This window comes from Vigna unguiculata, chromosome 2 (genome assembly GCF_004118075.2).
Source record: "Vigna unguiculata cultivar IT97K-499-35 chromosome 2, ASM411807v1, whole genome shotgun sequence".
In the NCBI taxonomy this organism is placed as follows: Eukaryota; Viridiplantae; Streptophyta; class Magnoliopsida; order Fabales; family Fabaceae; genus Vigna; species Vigna unguiculata.
The window spans coordinates 33,233,459-33,251,264 of record NC_040280.1 but is presented as its reverse complement, the minus strand read 5'-3'; the positions used below and the strand labels follow the sequence as shown (position 1 = coordinate 33,251,264).

General features: G+C 31.6%; 2 protein-coding genes across 2 annotated transcripts; one reads left to right on the top strand and one right to left on the bottom strand.

Moving 5' to 3' along the window:
• Nucleotides 1-313: 313 nt before the first annotated feature.
• Nucleotides 314-1,409, bottom strand: LOC114173066 (protein FANTASTIC FOUR 3-like). Its single transcript, XM_028057283.1, has one exon. It carries the CDS (start codon nt 1,307-1,309, stop codon nt 410-412), a length of 900 nt encoding a protein of 299 aa, XP_027913084.1. The 5' UTR covers nt 1,310-1,409; the 3' UTR covers nt 314-409.
• Nucleotides 1,410-11,399: 9,990 nt separating this feature from the next.
• LOC114173571 (protein phosphatase 2C 70) lies at nt 11,400-17,806 on the top strand. Its single transcript, XM_028058057.1, has 12 exons — nt 11,400-11,660; nt 11,800-12,181; nt 12,286-12,461; nt 12,546-12,704; nt 13,387-13,530; nt 13,626-13,687; nt 15,785-15,920; nt 16,211-16,305; nt 16,745-16,860; nt 16,963-17,092; nt 17,439-17,493; nt 17,590-17,806. Exons 1-12 carry the CDS (start codon nt 11,529-11,531, stop codon nt 17,746-17,748), a joined length of 1,746 nt encoding a protein of 581 aa, XP_027913858.1. The 5' UTR covers nt 11,400-11,528; the 3' UTR covers nt 17,749-17,806.

Sequence of the window (17,806 nt, the reverse complement as noted above, 5' to 3'; positions counted from 1 at the left end):
TTATGCAAGATTAAAGATTCAAGACATCATAATCAAAATCAATATCAAAGAAATTATGAAATGCAAACCCAAAGTCTCTCATACGTGAAAAATAACTATTTGGATAGTACAAAAGAATATAACCCAAATTTATTAAAGGGGATTCTTTATTGGATTGCTTGGTAATCCTTACTATTTTAACATTTTTTTCAGAAAAAAATATTACGGCAATTAATGCAGTCATGAGTTGTCACACTAGTTTGTTACCGTGTTTTGTGGTTGTCGAAGAGACAGAGAGAGAGAGTAACGATAATAACTACCAAGTAGAAGGAAGTTTACTGGGGAAAAATAAAATAGATAGGAATTGAGTAAGAAAAATGAGGAAAAAAATGTAGAAGTAGGTCATAGATAGATCGAAATTAAATAGAAATTAAATAGAAATTAAACGAACTGGTTCCCCCCAATACATTAACAAATCATTAATGTTTTCATGTTCTTCTTCCTTGCACCTGCTGCTTGGCCACTCGAACATGGTACTTTCCACCCTCACCACACCTTCAACACCCCAACTCTTTCGCTCTTTTCTATGTTCTTGAAAGCGTTCCCATTCACACTCATTATTCACAGCATCAACACCGTCGTCGTCGTCATCATCGACATCATCGTCATCGTCATCATGTTGATGCTCTTGTGTTTTTTCTACCTCGTCTTCATGGTCATCCTCCACCGCGTCTTCAATGTGGTGGTGGTGGTGGTGATGTTGCATTTCAGTCCAAAAGCAGAGGCGAAGGCGACCGGGGCTTCTCTCTGCCCGGAAAGAGGACGGGACCTTAGTGAGCTGGAGCACTAGCCTCCCGCCTTCTCTGTGGGGCCTCACTCGAATGGTTTCCGATCCTGTTATCGTTGTCAACGGCGGCGGAAAACTCCGACCTTCACGCGCTTTCCTTTTCTGCTTCTCCCTTATCATCGCCACACCCACTTCACCTTCGCCACATTCTGACGAATGCGAAGAGAGCAACTCAATGCCGCTCTCTATGATGTCGCTGCCCGTCTCGTTCCCCAGGTTTTCGGTGCAGAGCTCCAGACTCTTGGGGCTGAGTCTGAGTGATGATGGTTTGAGGTAGGTGTCGACACTTGTGATTTCTTTTGGGGCAGTTGAAAGAGCTTGAATGTTGGTCCAATTAGCGTAGGCTTGGTTGTTTGATTTGAAGGGTAAATCAATGGATTTTTGGGGAGGAGGAACTGGTTTTGGGGATGACAGCATGAGTCTGTGTATTGTGGACTCCATGAGTTGGGACTCCATGTATGAGTGGCAAAGAGTGGCAGCCATTTGTGAATGAATGTGAAGGTGAAGAAGAAAGAGGAAATAGCAGAGTTGAGAGAGAAGAAGAAGAGAGGGAGCATGGCATGTGGAAGAAGTGAGGGGGAGGAGCTGAATTTGTAGTTGCAAAAAGTTAAATGTCTGGGCTGGGCCATCATGGGGGTGGGGGTAGTACATTATTCCATGTACACAGCTTGGGATTGGGTACCAGGCCTTTTTCTCCCACTTCCTTTTTAATTTCACTATATTCTCTTTCCTTCATTTTTATCATGTTATTCGTCAAAATAAATATATGTATGAGTCTGTGTGTGTGGAATGATTTTTTTTTTCTCCTTTTTGCGCCACTTGTTGAATTCAACAGTGCTGAAGTCCACCACATGATGCAAAAGATGTTCTTTAAATAAGCACAAGGGTGAAATAAAAGGAGAAACTTTGTTGGTGTTGGTTGGTTGCTGCTGTATCTTTGTTTCTTCTGACTTAATTTTACTGAAAATTAATTAATTAATTAATTAATTTCCTCTCCCTGTGTACCAAAACTCAACTGAAGTCGACGTACTTTAGAAAGAATTCAAGTGTGAGTCTAAGTTCCACATTGGATAAAGATGGAAAAGTGGAGCACCATATAAGGGTGAAGACCCATAAACTCATTGTCTTAAAGTTTTAAATTGAAAATAGTGTCAATACCTTATGTGGTTGGACTCAGATTTCATTGGTGTTTGTTCTCCCCTAATAATATTCCCTCGATAAACCTAACAAGTGATATCAAAGCATTGCCACAAACTTTGGGTTTTTGTTTGGTGAAAAATCAATTACCATTCGTTTCCAAAGGAAAGGCAACAAAAAGAGCAGAGCACTAAGGATTCTCCCGAATATTGGGTGACAGTGATTGGGTGATTGATTATATATATCAGGTTCTATAAATAGTTTTTTCGAGGGAATCCCAAATCCTCTATCTATTGTTCAAATGTGGTGAGAGTCAAAAAGTGATCGTTGGAAAGAAACGAAATAATATTGTGGGCAACAAAATATCAGACACAAAAGTGTGTTTCACAGATTTACCATCATAAATTTTCGATACCATAAATGTCCTGTTTGGTGCATGTTGGGGAAGACGCTCTGCAGCTACTATTTCCTGTTATGTTAATGATTGCGTTTGGGAAAATTTGAACTCACTCTAAGTTGGCATGACCCATTCTGAAAACATGCACATATATACTTCATGCTTTGCAGGAAAATTCAGTTTGCACTACTCAGTGTGGTGCTAATCGCACAGTTTCATTGTTTTATCCTCTTCCGCATATCAATATTACTTCCTTACAACTACCTCCAATAACTTTACTCTTTCAATAGTTTAAACTCTGTTTTTTTTAAATCATTTGTATGCTGTTACGACCACACTGTCCTCAAGTAATAGCAAAATAATAATAACAATAGTTAGATAAAACTGTAAACCAGGTTTCCTCTTTTGATCAGTTAAGTTTAGGAATATAATAACTAATAAAAGATCGACATGACATTGCTAAACTCGTCAAAGGTCATAGTTTATATCTTCAATTATGCATGTTTTACCCAACTTAGTTTGAATTATTGAATTAGAGTATAAAACAATGTTGTTCCTGTGGAAACAAATAAGAGATGTTAAAGACACAAATATCACCTTATCTCAATTTTTAATCTCTCGAGTTGGTCCCTCCTCAGGTTGTATATGCCATTTGTCGATGTATGTGATTTGGATCCTTGAGGGGTTACTTGCGGAGAAGACTCCGACGATCAAGTCAACGAAAAGGCTCTCAAAATGTCAAATATTTGATGAAGAGAGTAATGAAAGTATATCTTTAATTACTGGGGTCCACGTGTATTTATAGAGTCATTAATTATGTATACCCTTCTTGTGGGTTGGGCCATTGTTTGGGTCTTAGATGGGTCTGGGCTAAGCTCAGACCCTTAGTTAATGTTTGTTAGTATTAGGGGCTTTGTTGGTGATATTTTAAGTTTGGAGTGGTCAACAGATGACGTTTTGTCCTCTGAAATAGGCGGCCTAGGCCGCTATATGCTTTCGTTTGATCGGTTACTTACTTGACAACTTCATTTGCGAGATTGTATGTAAATGAGTTTGACTGTGCGATTTTATTAGTCCGCCTAGGTGCGGTACAAATGCAAAGCTAATAATTTTACAATCTAAATAGTAAGACCTCTTTCCTTTTACATATATTATTTAAAAAAAAAATATTGATTTTAATTTTTGAAGTGTTGAAAGAAAGACTTATCAATCAACGATGGGTTTACATAAGATAAAGCTTCAATGTCCTCTAGATGAATGACACTATTATTTTCACATAAAAAATATTTTTATATCTACTTTATATTATTATTTTACCTTTTAATTTATTTCATTACGAATATAAAAAATCATCTTTTTTAATAACTATACTAAAAATAATAGTATCATATTTCTTTTAATATCGTTATAATGCAATTCCAGAGAATTGTTCATCATCCTATGGGCCAAAGAGTGGAATTCCAAAAGCTAACATTTATCAACTCCTTTCATTACCTTGATTCTTTCAAAATATCATGATCTCCTTTCTCTTAAAAAAGTAGAAGATTAAAAGAAAAGATTCTTTCGGTAGCTCATGCTCAAAAAATTGCAACTGCAATGGCATGTGAAAGTTAAAATATTATTGAGTAAATTATAAAGAATAGTTTTTTGTTTTATTATTATTAAAATTATTATAATGTATTAAAACAATGCATTTGTTTAGCTTTGTTAACTATTGGACGCATAAAAGAATCAGAGCTATAAGATAATTAACAGATAAATTTATTATACCTTATTTAAAAGTTATACACAAGAAAGTATATGTATATCGTATTTAACTTAGTTAAAAAGGTTAAATATGTTTATACTTTTTTAATTTTTAGTAAAAAATTTAAATAGTTCATCTGGTTAGGTTTATAGAAGGAGTTTCACTGAAAATATACAACACAGATTTGAGCCCAACCACATAAGACATTGACATTATTCTAAACCCAAAATCTTAAGACAATGAGTTTATGAGTCTTTATCCTTATATAATGCTCTACTTCCTTATTTATAACCAATGTGAAACTTAAACTCACTTGGATTCCCAACATATCTTTTAAAATTTGCACTAATTTAGTTTTTTATCTTTAAAATTGTGTGAATTTACTTATTTTACTAAAGTTTCAAGTTTTGTTAAGTTTATTTGAAGTTTTAAATGCATTTTTAATTAACATTAAAGCGAAAATGTGTCAAACGGTCTAAACAACTCAAATGTTATCATGAAACATATTTAAAACGTTAAATAAACTTAACAAAATTTGGTTAAAATAATTAAATTCGTACATTTCTAAAGTTGAAGGATCAAATTGAACTAAAATTTTAAAAACATAATAATTTTAATGTTTCCTTGAAGATAAGAAATTTTTGTTTAATTCGGATTAAAATTGAAACGGAAATATTATGAAAAGGTGATGAAAATGAATAATAGAGGGGTTGGTGTTTACATGTTTTCTAAATAAGGCATCCCTTTAAACCCAAAGCAGCAAATTTGTCCTACCCACTTCAGATTAACGTACGGACATCTCACAAAGCCACCCCAAAAGCCATTTGAAAAGGAACCCACTGATTCTCCACCAACACCACCCCTTTTCCACTGTCGGCTAAGATTAACCAATCAAAATCCACAAATTTAAATCTTTTTTTTATTAGTTAACATTTTCTAAAAATTATAGGCATTGTCTATTTAATTATTTGTTTTATTTTATTAAAACATGAGAAACCAGACAACATATAAAACCATAAAAAGTTTCAAAAAAACCATTCCAAATCCTAAGCATATGCTTCTTTATATTAACTTAAATTAGTTTGGTGTTTGTCCGTGTGCATCAATTGGTAACTTTTGATGAGGGACAACGCGATGAGAATCAGCAGCGGAAGATTAATCTGTTGGCACCAATGTAATAAGGAAAATGATATTTTGACTACTAAATTTTAACAACTTTTTCTTATAATATAAAGTATTATCTTTTAAATGAATTTAAAATATTGAAAATGAAAAAATGAAAACCTATTAAAAAATACCACGTAAAATTATAAGAAAAAGTTGTCAAATAGTCAAAAAATTATTTTTCATGTAATAAATAGGTCACAAAAACTTCCGGATTTTCTTTGTATAAAAAGTAATTGTATTCAACAGCTTTGACACTAAAAGATAAGATACTTGTAATTGAAGTATATAACATTGCATGCATCACGCTGCCAATTTCAGTATGTAGGATTAGAAGGTGCTGTGTGCGCTACAAAAGCATGGTACGTTAACCCTAAAGTTTTTCGCAAGTAAATATACTAAGATTGATCATATCTGTATCAGAAAAAGCTAGGAAAAATAGAAAAAGAACATGATATGGTAATCTTTTGGGGTTGTTAGGTTTATAAAGCAGGTTTTATTAGAAAGATAAAACACCAATAAAATCTGAGTCTAACCACATAAGATATTGCCACCACTCTCAACTCAAAACCTTAAAACAATGAATTTATGAATCTTTATTTTTATATAGTGCTCTACTTTCTCATTTCTAGCCAATGTGGGACTTAGACTCACACTTGGATTCCTACTCAAGGGTGAGTCCCTTGAACCATATTGGTACACTCACCCTCCCGTGGAAGCATTCCCAACTACGAGTACTCATTTTCTGCCATTTTCTGTACCGTCGTTCTTTTCTTAACGGGACACGCTTACCTGGAACCTTTGCCAGGAAAACTTTCGATACTAGGACCATACTGCACTCGTCTGAGCTGGTTTTAACCATCGACTCTGATATCACTTATTAGGCTCAGGTCTCATTGATGTTGTATCTTTCCAGTAAAATTCCCTCTGTAAACCTAACAATTTTTCCATTTATAGGGCTTATAAGCTAACAAGCTATGATATTTTGTATGATATATTTACTAGCTAGCATGATGTTTAGCATTATAGTTTTGGTAATGGAGAATCTTTAACGAAGTATACGTGATGTCCCTTTAATTAAGTGAAGGCAGAGAATAGTTGTGTTTTGAAATTATTGCTTCATACAAATGTATAGTGTCGCAGAGAACTTTAGTGTGAGGGACAGCAAGAGAATCCAATTCATGGCTTACATAAGCATTAAGCAAGTAAAGGCTATAATGTTCCCCCGACCTATCTTTTTTTATCATGTGTGAGTGCGTCACCATTCTCTTCTAATAATTTCAACTATTTTTAAACCTTCAACTTCATTCTTTTCAACATAAATAACCAAAAAAAAAAAACATTACGTAATGGATGACAGCATGTCAACTAAATCACTTGCATAACAAAACAATCAAATTGCTTATTTCAAAATCTGGTAATAGATTCCACTAATTAAGAAATGATGAAAGTTATATTATGAAGTGTTTGATATCTGAACAAAAGATGCATATACACGTATAAAATGATTGTACGAAAACATAAATATGTTAATTTCCAATAAAGACAAACCTGTCATTGATAATATCTATGTCTTTTTTTTTTAATGGAAAACATCTTCTCTTTATTTCTAGAAAGAGTAGTAATAAAAATAGATTTTAGACTAATTCAATTTTATAAAATTTATTTTTTAAAATTTTTGTGTAATAATTTGATCATATTTTTTTATGTGGAACTTTAACATCTCGTGATGCAAACATGAAACATGGGAATAAAATGAAATTTGATAATAATATGATAAATTACAAGGATTGTTGAATGTATTATCGCATTCGTTATTGAGTCTCCATTTCTTTATATACTTATATGGATAATTAGTGTAAAAAGTGTTCTAATAATTGACAAAATCACAAACAAAAGAGTACTTTTTTATGTATTTATGCATGTATGTATTTTCATTGTTCATAAGGATTTATTTGTGGTGTATTGTGTAAATCTTTCCAAATGCAACAAAAACTTTTTGACTTTCTCGAGGATATCATAATCTAACAAGAAATACTCTTTGAATAGCAAAATTAACCTAGGATGGATAAAAGAATAAGAAAGGAGACTAGAGGTGGAGAGAAGATGTTGTGAAGTTGTGTTTTTGGATAAAGAATACTCCAATATTTATAGATGGAGAGGAGGTCCGTTGATGGGCCAAAGTCCATGGATTTAGGAGAAAAATGAGCAACAAATCCAACATCACAATGTCCATGGCTTGTAGAAGAAGAGTGCACCTTGCGGCTAAATATCTCCAATAGAATACCAATGTTTCGACTTTTAACCGCAACAATGTTCACCGGAAAAAGCTCATGTTAGTAACTATAAATAGTTTCCCTTTTTACAATAATATATATATATATATATATATATATATATATATAACAATTTTTAAGATACACTTAATATTCTAATTAGAAATATTAAGATGCACTAAGATATATGAGATATTTAAGAGATTTAATGAATTATGTCATCAAATATAATGAATTTTTCATTGTACTAAAAAGATATAATGATGATAACTGAATTTTTGATTCACGTGAAACAAAATTCACTGGTAGTTAAGTATTCACACTTAAGGTTAGTATGATTACATGGAGATGAGTAAGACAAACATTATTGCTAGATCAATAATGAAATATGAGGTTGTTGCTATTTAAATGGTTAATAGTGAAGTTGAGTAGTTGATGAACTATATTTAGCTAACATTCCACTATTAATTAAATGTGTCAATAGATAATGATTGTCAATCGACAATGACTATAGTTAGAGTGAAACTATTTTCATTAATATAACTTTTACCTTTAATAAAATTTTTTTGAAAATAAATTAAATTTAAAATATGATTTTTAAAAGATACTTAAATGAGAAAACAAATAAATATGTAAAAAATGGGAAAAAGAAAAATACCAATTATTCTTTATGAAAAAATATAAATTGTCATCTTAACTGAGTAATCATGATTTTTGTTAACTATAACATTACAAAATAATTTAACCATCATCATACTAAATAATTTAATAAAAATAATATGATATTTTCATTGAAAAATATATTTTAAATTAGAAAAGTTATCTTCCACCTGTCCTACAAAATTGTTTTTGCTAAAAAGTTGGTAAGAAATATTTCTTAAAAAAATTATTTGTGGGTATTTTTTTCTAAAAAAAACTGAAAATAGCCCAACAAGCATACTTTTCTTGATTTAGAGAGCAGACAAACAATTAATTTTGTTTCACCAAACATTCTTAGGATTTCTCTAGTAATAAATTGATTTCTCTTTGCCTTTCCTATAACAAAAAACAAATCCATAATTATATAATTATTCGTCATACTCAATCTTAATTAAACCATTTGCTTGCCACAATCATTAAACTTAAAAGAAAATTGAAGATGTAACTATATATTTTTAATTAAAATTAATTGATAAATAATTAATTTAGTACTCATAGATGTTGTTACTTTAGTTCTTGAAATAATAAAATATATATTTTAGTCCTTAATTATTTAAAAGTCGTATAATTACATTATATAGTTATCTTTGCTGGAACCAATAGTCAAAATACAGTTTCAAAGATTAATTTGAGAGAAATTCAAAGTTTGTTTTGTTATTAAGCTACAACAATACGGTTCACTTTACATATATATATATATATATATATATATATATATATATATATATATATATATATATATATATATATATATATATATTAGACATTTAAAGAACAAAACAGATTTTCTAATTTTGTTATAGAAATTGTGATTGTTGCACGTGGATTTTATTCGTTGATACTTGTAGTCTTGGTTTTGTTTACATCAAAAGTCTTGGAAAATTAACTTTTTGTATTGTCTTTGTAGCTTCATGATGTTTTGCAGGATAAATGATGCTATTGGGGGAGGACGTTTAAGCTTTGTATTCAAAGCATAGTTATGAAGGATCTGTTTCTTATTTGTAATTTTTGTTTTTTTTCTTTTGTGATGATTGTGAAATACTACTCTATGTGAAGAATGATGAAGGAAGGTCATAGTATTTTTTTTTAAATTTATTTATTATTGTTTATGGATTGAGGTAACCCAATTACCTCTCATTAATATATGTGTTCTTATTTATTAAAAAAAAACTAAACTTTACATGTATTTAAGGATCAAAATTTTCATTTACCTTATAATCAAGTCTGAAGATAGATGTTAATATTTTTCTAAATTATAGAGCTTTACACACAGCTTCCTTGAGTTGTTATTCACAGAAAAATTGCATTCGAGATGTTACACAGTTTATATTTTCTCGTCTTTCTCTCATTTATATTCACGATCGATCTATAATGGTATAAAGGTATAATTAGAGATATAATAAAATGATAATATATAAATAGTTACAAATTTTATCCAATAAACTAGCTTTAGAGTCCTAAGTATCTTAATAATAGTAGCTAAATTACACGTAGTTTACAATGCATGAATTATTTTATTAATGTTTGAGGAAGTATTTTTTTTTTTAGAATTTAGTTTTAATACTTTTGTAGCATTTTATTATCTTCTCCCTCTTCTAGGGTGATATCTTCTTTTCATTCCTATTTGGATAATATTTTTTTCACTTATGTTACTGTACATCATCGTTTTTCGTCTCGTTTCTTCATGTTATTGTCTTAGTTTATAAGTAGTTGTCAAGTTTTTATTGTTTCTTTTTTATTTTATGTTAGATATATGGTGCCTTTATATATGTTGCATACACAACACTCTCAAAACAATAAGGTCCAGAACAATTAGTGACAGAACTTGAAAAAAAAATATAGTAAGTGTCAAAATATATTTACAAAAAATTTGGAAGAACCAAAATTATAAAATATATTTAAATTAAACAAAATTATATATTATTTAATATATGTGAAATAAAATTTAGATCACTAACCAAGTTCTATAGACAATAATGGCATACAAATCCGATATTATAAAAACCTTAAAAAAAAGTATTTATACACAAAAATATGAAAGTTTAATGTCTTTGAGAACAACTAAAACTGAGATTAATCTTTGTTTGATTATTATGTTTTGATTATTATGTTTTGAAAGTGTATTATATTTCTCTTTTGATGATAGTGTGATGGGTCTACTTAACCGATGATTTATTTGGGAGACAAATAATATTAATAAGAGTTGAGTTCAATCAACATAAAGAGTTAACATCACTTTCAATTTAAAATTTTAATGCAATGAGTTTGAGTCTTTTACCTTATATATTGTTTAAATTTCTCATTTCTACTCAATATAAAACTTAAACTTACACTTATTATCATCCATTTTTTTTTATCAATAGTGAGTATTATTCACATAAGTAGATTTAGACTCACATTAATATACTCATTCAAATCACAATTTTACTCGTTGTAAGGTATAAAATATCGTGTCATAATTGTTAACATATGTTGAGAAAGGTTTTATAAATTTCACTTTGTTTCATATTAGAAATTGAACTATGAAAAAGTATTTGAATGAGGTTATTGTTAAGAATGTTGAATATATAATTGATGATTGAGATTATTCAAAGTTATCAAAAATTGTGTCCGTTACTTTTCATGTTTATGTTTGATGTAGTTGGTATAAAACTTTGATATCTGGAAAAGATTTATGATTTTGATATGAATATTGATTAATTTAGTAATTAGAGGTAGAAACTTGTACTATTATAATACAAGAAATTTGTATATAGTCAAATTGAATTATTCAAAAATAAAAAATTACACTTACAAGATCAACATGTTTTAAGTTTTACCTCCTTCGACAAAACAATGTATGCGTATGAAGAAAAAAAGGTAAAATTATATTTATATTATAAAATAGATAATTAAAAAGTAAATTTTGTATAACTATTAATATGAAATAAGTAATTAAATATTTACAAATTAAACACTTCCCACAGCATATATGTAAAAAAAGAAATATCTGTTAGGAATTTATGTAAGGTTGCAGCAATCGTGATCCTGATGTGTCGTAAGTTGAAATAACGATAATTACAATAAGAAAGAAGTAGTATTTGTTAAGAATTTATTTAATAATAAAAAGAAGTAGTAAGTTTGAAGTATTTAATTAGCATTGGAAGAATCATAATGCAGGTGTGTCGTAATTTGTAAGTTGAAGAGTTAATTCGAAAAAAAAAGTGTGACCGTTTCAAAGCGAGGTTCTCGCAAACCCAGACCCAATCTCTCTTGCGAAAGAGTAGAGAGAGAAGGAAAACGATGGGTACGATGCTACAAACCATTCTGACTGTGCTTCTTCTCCTTATGCTTCTTCTCATCATCATCTTCCTCTTCTTTCTATTCAAACCATGGCGCTTCTTTTTCTCTCAGCGTTTCCTCTCCTCTATAAAGGTACCTACTCCCTCCCACCAATACAATTCTTTTCTTTTTTTTTTCTATTTTTCAACATTCGATATTTTTTTTCCCTAATCGCAAACTCTGATTTCAATATTTACGATCTCTGGAATTCAATTGATCTTGCGAATCGAAGGGCGAGCTGGAGCGCCCCCTTGTTACCGACGAAGAGGATGCAAATGCGTCGCCGTTAAATCAGATCAATGAATTGCCTCGAGATTATGATCTCGAGGGTGCATGTTATCCCTCTGAAGCTCATTTTCGCTCTCCTCGGACCCATGGCCAAGGGCTTGTTCATAAGCAAAGGGTTCAAAACCTTTCTGTTCCACCTACTATACACCTGGGTGGTGATGCTTTGGTCGTGGATGTGATCTCTGATCCTTCCTCTGACGATGTTGATGTTGGTCAAACCCTTAGGCTTTCCACAGCTCAATTAGCTCAATTTCAAAAGCAGGGAACGACCAATGTTCGAAATGATAGACTGCAGGACTTAGTGCAATGGAATATCTCCGATCAAAGTAATTTCCCGAGTCTTTTTTATTGTGTTGCTATTATGTATTTGCATTTTCTTTACGTGCTAAACATGTCAACATAATGACATATCCTTTTCTTAGAAGTGCAGGAAGTTGTCTCACTCTGGAGGTTATCAGTGGCCCTTCTCGGGGGCTTCGTTGTTCTGTACAGTCGGTCAATTCCTCTCGTCTACCACTAACCTTGGGAAGAGTCTCTCCGAGTGATTTGTTGATAAAGGATTCAGAAGTGTCAGGAAAGCACGCGATGATAAAGTGGAATTTGGATGTAAACTCTGTGTGCTATTGGACTTGCAGTTGGATTTTTAACATGTATGGTGTGTGGTAACTATTTTTGTAATTGATCTTTCAGAAAATGAAATGGGAGTTGGTGGATATGGGTAGTCTGAATGGAACACTATTGAATTCTAAGCCAATCAACCACCCAGACACTGAAAGTAGGAATTGGGGAAATCCAATGAATCTTGCTAATGGAGATGTCATAACACTTGGGACAACATCAAAAGTAATGGTGAGTATTAGGGGTGGTCTCATTTAAAATGGCTACCACTTTTTTAGGTTTTGGCTTCTGATTGTCATAGATGCGAAGTTTATACCTGTATGCATGATATTAGCTGAAGAGACTGTTTGCAGTATATGCCGGTTGAATAGTTTTTAGTGGCTATTATATAATTTTCTGGTCACCTTTATACTCCAAGAAGGCTTTTACATTGAATTTATTGTTTAGAAATTTATTTGAATGTCAACTCCTTTTTTTCATGCTTGCAGTATAGGAGTATAGTTTTATTGATATAAAATAAAATGTGACTGTTTCTGTCGAGCTAGATTGGCTAGAAATTATATATTGAAAATTATATTTTAACTAGGTTGAATTAAGATTGTAGCTTTTGTTCTTTCAATGATCAATTTTCTCCCTCGTGTGAGATAGGAAATGTGTCTTCTGTAACTAAAGAGTAAGAGTTATTATTTTGTGCTCACTTAGTAAAAGAAAGTTCTCCACACGCCTTTTCCAAAGTCTTTTGTGATTAAATTCTAAGTGATTAAGTTATTTTTGTCTGTTTTGCAAAATACCTTTTACTATAAAATGGTATACTTGAAGTGAGTATGCTGGCGTTGCATTTTTTTAATGGTATTGTAGAATTCTTGTGTAAAAAAGTTCTATATAATTCTCTGTGATTTAATATATATGGCAGGTCCATATTACTTCCCAAACTCAGCATCAGATACCCTTTGGAGTTGGCATGGCATCAGATCCAATGGCTATGCGTCGAGGAGGAAAAAGGTTTCCCATGGAAGATGTTTGCTATTATCAATGGCCTCTACCTGGGCTGGATCAGGTTTTGGATTTATTCGTAGAACTTTGGTTTGTCTTCTGTTGTTTTGTTTCTCACTTACCAGAGGAACCTAACCCACCTCTAATCCTAATTTCCAGTTTGGACTTTTTGGCGTTTGTGATGGTCATGGTGGAGATGGGGCCGCCAAATCTGCTAGCAAGTTAGTACTCGTTGACTTTGATTGGCTATGCTAGTTGGTTGCCATTTTTGTGAAACTTTATGTTAATGCTTGACTATTCCGGACTTCTCTTTTTCTCTCTCTCTCTCTCGCTTATTGTGGATAGGGAGCTTGATAAATAGAAATAATTTGAATTATTTAATCTTTTCATGCTGTGGTTATTTATTGTTGCCAATAAATATGCATTAGTGCTATCTCTGAACATCTTCTGCAGATTGTTGTATAATATGTGATATGCCCCGTTTATTTCAACTTTCTCCTTCATCCTTTGGTAGATTAAATATATTTATAGTATAGGTTTTTGTTCTTTTAGTGACTTCTCATACTGTAATTGATCAAACCATTAATTTATGTAATAGACTGAATTGACTTGCCCACAGATAGAATATTTAGAAAATAGAAATATCATTATTGTATCTGGACTATCATGGATGATATCATAGGCATACTTATCCATCTTGGAACTAACTCTGAAAATGCTAGAGAAAAGCAGGATGATTTTTATTTCAAGTATTATGATATTAACTAAATAATTTATACTACACATTTAAATTGATGGAAAACTGACACAATTAAAGAAATTCAAGATAAATAATTTGCGATAATTTACATCCATAGTGAGCATTATTCTAGGAGCAATATCAACATAGTAATGAAGTAAAAAATTAATGAATATGGTGACATCAATAGAAAAAGAGCAAAGCAAATTTGACCAAAATTATCAGAACGGGAACAAGGCAGTCTAAAAGAAGAAAAAATAATGGAACATGACAAAAATAAAACAGCCCTGTTTAGGCTTTCAAACTGTATTACATTTCTAAAGAAAAAGTAAATTTACACATAATCATCGTCATTCTAGGAGCAATGTAAACGTAGTAATGAAGTTAGAAAATGAATGAATATTGTGGCATCACCAGAAATAGAGCCAAATAAATTTGATAAAAAAAGAGCAGAATGTGAACTAGGCAATCTAAAAGAAGAAAGAAAGAAACATGACAAAAATAAAATAATCCTGTTAAGGCTTTCAAATTCTATTCATTTGTAAAGCAAAAGTGCTTTAGAAAATGAGGGAGAAATCATAACGTCATCTAAATAAATCCTAAACAACATTACACAGGTCAAAACTGGGGTTTTGAATCCTATATTCATCAACAGGATCTGTGATTTCATCAATATTAAAATTTTCATGTAATCCATCAAAAATTTTCACAATGTTACTCTTTGTAAAGTTTAACAGGTAATGACCTACAATGATTAAGATCTTCCCAAAAAGCCTTTAGCTGATTGAAAAAATCAATAACAGAAAGATTATTTTGTTTAATCAAATATAATTTCAGTTGGGTCTCAAATTCTAACCAAATCTGCATGCGAAAATTTTTCCCTCAAATTACTCCAAAGATTGGATGCAAGTACAAGGTAAACAATGTTTTTCAAAATTGAATTCAATATCCAAGAAAGAACTAAATTATTGCATCACTCCTAAGTTTCATAGCTAATAGCCTATTGGATTTCACGATGCTCCCATATACAAATCTCTATTCTTTGAAATCCAAGTGCCTTGCATTGTTCAAGCCCACTTATGATAGTTAGCACCAGTTATCTGACAGGAGACAAGGGCAGTGACAGAACTATCATTTGGATGGATGAAGGGCTTAAGGAATCTTGCGCAAGATTTACTGGAATTATTACCTGAGTTATTGCTTGGACCTTTATTGTTAACACCTCAAACCATGGCCAAGGAAGCATGTGCAGCAGAGCTCCAAATGGAGCTCTGATAACATTTAACATTTAGGAAAAGAATATTGAGAAAACTTTGAAAAAAATTATTGCAATCTGAGTCTGATCAATTATTCTAACTGTTTATATTAATGCAGTACATGAGGGAAAAGTAGCTAACAACTCAATAACCACTTTATAAACTAGCAATCATTAGTGAATATCAAACTAACTAATAGACTCCTCTCTCTGCTTGTATTATGTAATAGCAATAACCTTCTGCGCATGTATTAGTTATTTATCTAAGGTCTTTACTTTTCTTAGTGTGCAAAATACTACTAATTTTTTGTATTTCTTTTTCAGACTTTTTCCTGAGGTAATTGCTAGTATATTATCGGATTCATCAAGGAGGGAGAGAGTTTTGTCACTCGGTGATGCTTCAGATATTCTTCGAGATGCATTTTCTCAAACGGAAGCTCATATGAATCACCATTATGAGGTATTATGTGCTACACTCTTGATGTTGTTTAGCGTATCCCCAGGACAGCACGAGTTTTTTTTTGTCGTAAATTTTATATTTATGGTTTGCATATTAAATAGATAATACATCTACTAATAGTGTAGAGTTTTTTTATACAATGATCCAATCACAAATTTGTTTTCTTTTATAATAACTATGTTTAAAGTAAAACCCATGGTTATTTTTTATTGGTTGGCAGTGTAAAAGTTTGACTTCAACAATATATGCTAATTAAACTTGTGTATACTTTATTAACAAACTCTTTGCAGGGATGTACAGCGACAGTGCTTCTGGTGTGGACTGATGGTGAAGAAAATTTCTTTGCACAATGTGCTAATGTGGGGGACTCCACCTGTATTATGAGGTTTGTTTATCTAATCAACTGGAGTGCTTGAGTAGCTTGTTTGAGTTTTTGAATGGGTCAAGGGTAAGAAACTTGACAACCAGGCTATCAGAAAACTAATGGTTATAATGGTTTATGTTAGTTTCGCTTTTCTTGTTATGTTAAGATGCATGTGATCTATAGTTTATTGATAGAGAATATTTTTACACAAGAAAATCATGGCATTATTAGTTCTGGAACCTTTGAAGTGGTTGGAATCCATTATTAGTTCACATCATTTTGGTATTAACTTATATGCAACAGTTGCAGTACTAATAGATACCTTATTCGTATAGTGACTAAGTTATGTTTTAGCTATTGATTTTGAACTTTTGATTTTGTTGACTTAAATATTATGGAATTCTTGTGAGTACACTTTTATGCTTGTTTGAAATTCATAATGAATTATTATTTTTTCCAGTTTGAATGGGGAGCAAATCAAGATGACAGAAGATCACAAGATAACGAATTATTCTGAAAGACTCAGAATCGAAGAGACAGGCGAGCCCTTAAAAGAAGGGGAAACACGTCTATATGGTACGATGGGAAAAAAATGCACTGGAATAGATCAAAACTTCATTTTCCTGAGTTACAATATTTGACTTGGCAATTGCTGATTCTGATTCTCACTTGATGCAGGTATAAATCTGGCAAGAATGCTTGGGGACAAATTTCTGAAACAGCAGGATACCCGGTTCAGTTCAGAACCTTACATAAGTGAAGTTGTGCACATTGATCAAGCAAGCAAAGCTTTTGCTATTCTAGCTAGGTGATCTTGGTTCTGATGCATGTTTTTTGAATTTCTATAAAAAATATATCTTCTGAATGTCATGGTTCAAGGTTCACCGTCTTTTGGTGATGATCCTTCTAGAGGAAAAGGCTCTTCTGGTGGGTTAATATCACAACAGACTGTAAATTGGATGGATGGATACGCCATTACTTACTCACTGTTAGAGGAGCTTTTTATCTTCTTGACATAGTTAATAAAGTGACTATTTGTCTAAATCCAAATTATTGTGATTCTTCTTTGAATAGTTTTTGTTGCCTGTTGAACATTTACATTTTTTCTTTTGATCATGTTGAAAGTATAACTTTGGCATCCGCAAAATTTTCAGTGATGGGCTGTGGGATGTCATCAGCGTGAAGAAGGCAATTCAGCTTGTGTTGCAGGTTTTGTGTAAAATAGCTTTTTGTTCTAGTTGTGGTATATTTCCTTTTTTTTTTCATATCAATTTTCTCTGACAGTTTGTTTTCTCATTCGCACAGATGAAGGAGAAATGCTATTCAGAGAGAGAGAATATAGCAGAAAAAGCTGCAAGCTTGTTGTTGAATGAGGCTAAAACGCTCAGAACAAAGGATAATACCTGTGTAATTTTCTTAGATTTTGATACCTTCAACAAATTCTCTTGTAAAGTTGAATCCTAGTATGAATTAGGAATAGTGTTACAGGAATATTAATACATATTTTTGTTCTCCAACTCTA

What these genes read in the sequence shown, in the direction of transcription:
- LOC114173066 (XM_028057283.1), bottom strand. Translation starts at nt 1,309, where the DNA reads ATGGCTGCCACTCTTTGCCACTCATACATGGAGTCCCAACTCATGGAG.
- LOC114173571 (XM_028058057.1), top strand. Translation starts at nt 11,529, where the DNA reads ATGGGTACGATGCTACAAACCATTCTGACTGTGCTTCTTCTCCTTATG. An exon ending in GGACAACATCAAAAGTAATG is followed by an intron (nt 12,705 to 13,386) that starts GTGAGTATTAGG and finishes TATATATGGCAG; the next exon opens with GTCCATATTACTTCCCAAAC. An exon ending in CTCTACCTGGGCTGGATCAG is followed by an intron (nt 13,531 to 13,625) that starts GTTTTGGATTTA and finishes CCTAATTTCCAG; the next exon opens with TTTGGACTTTTTGGCGTTTG.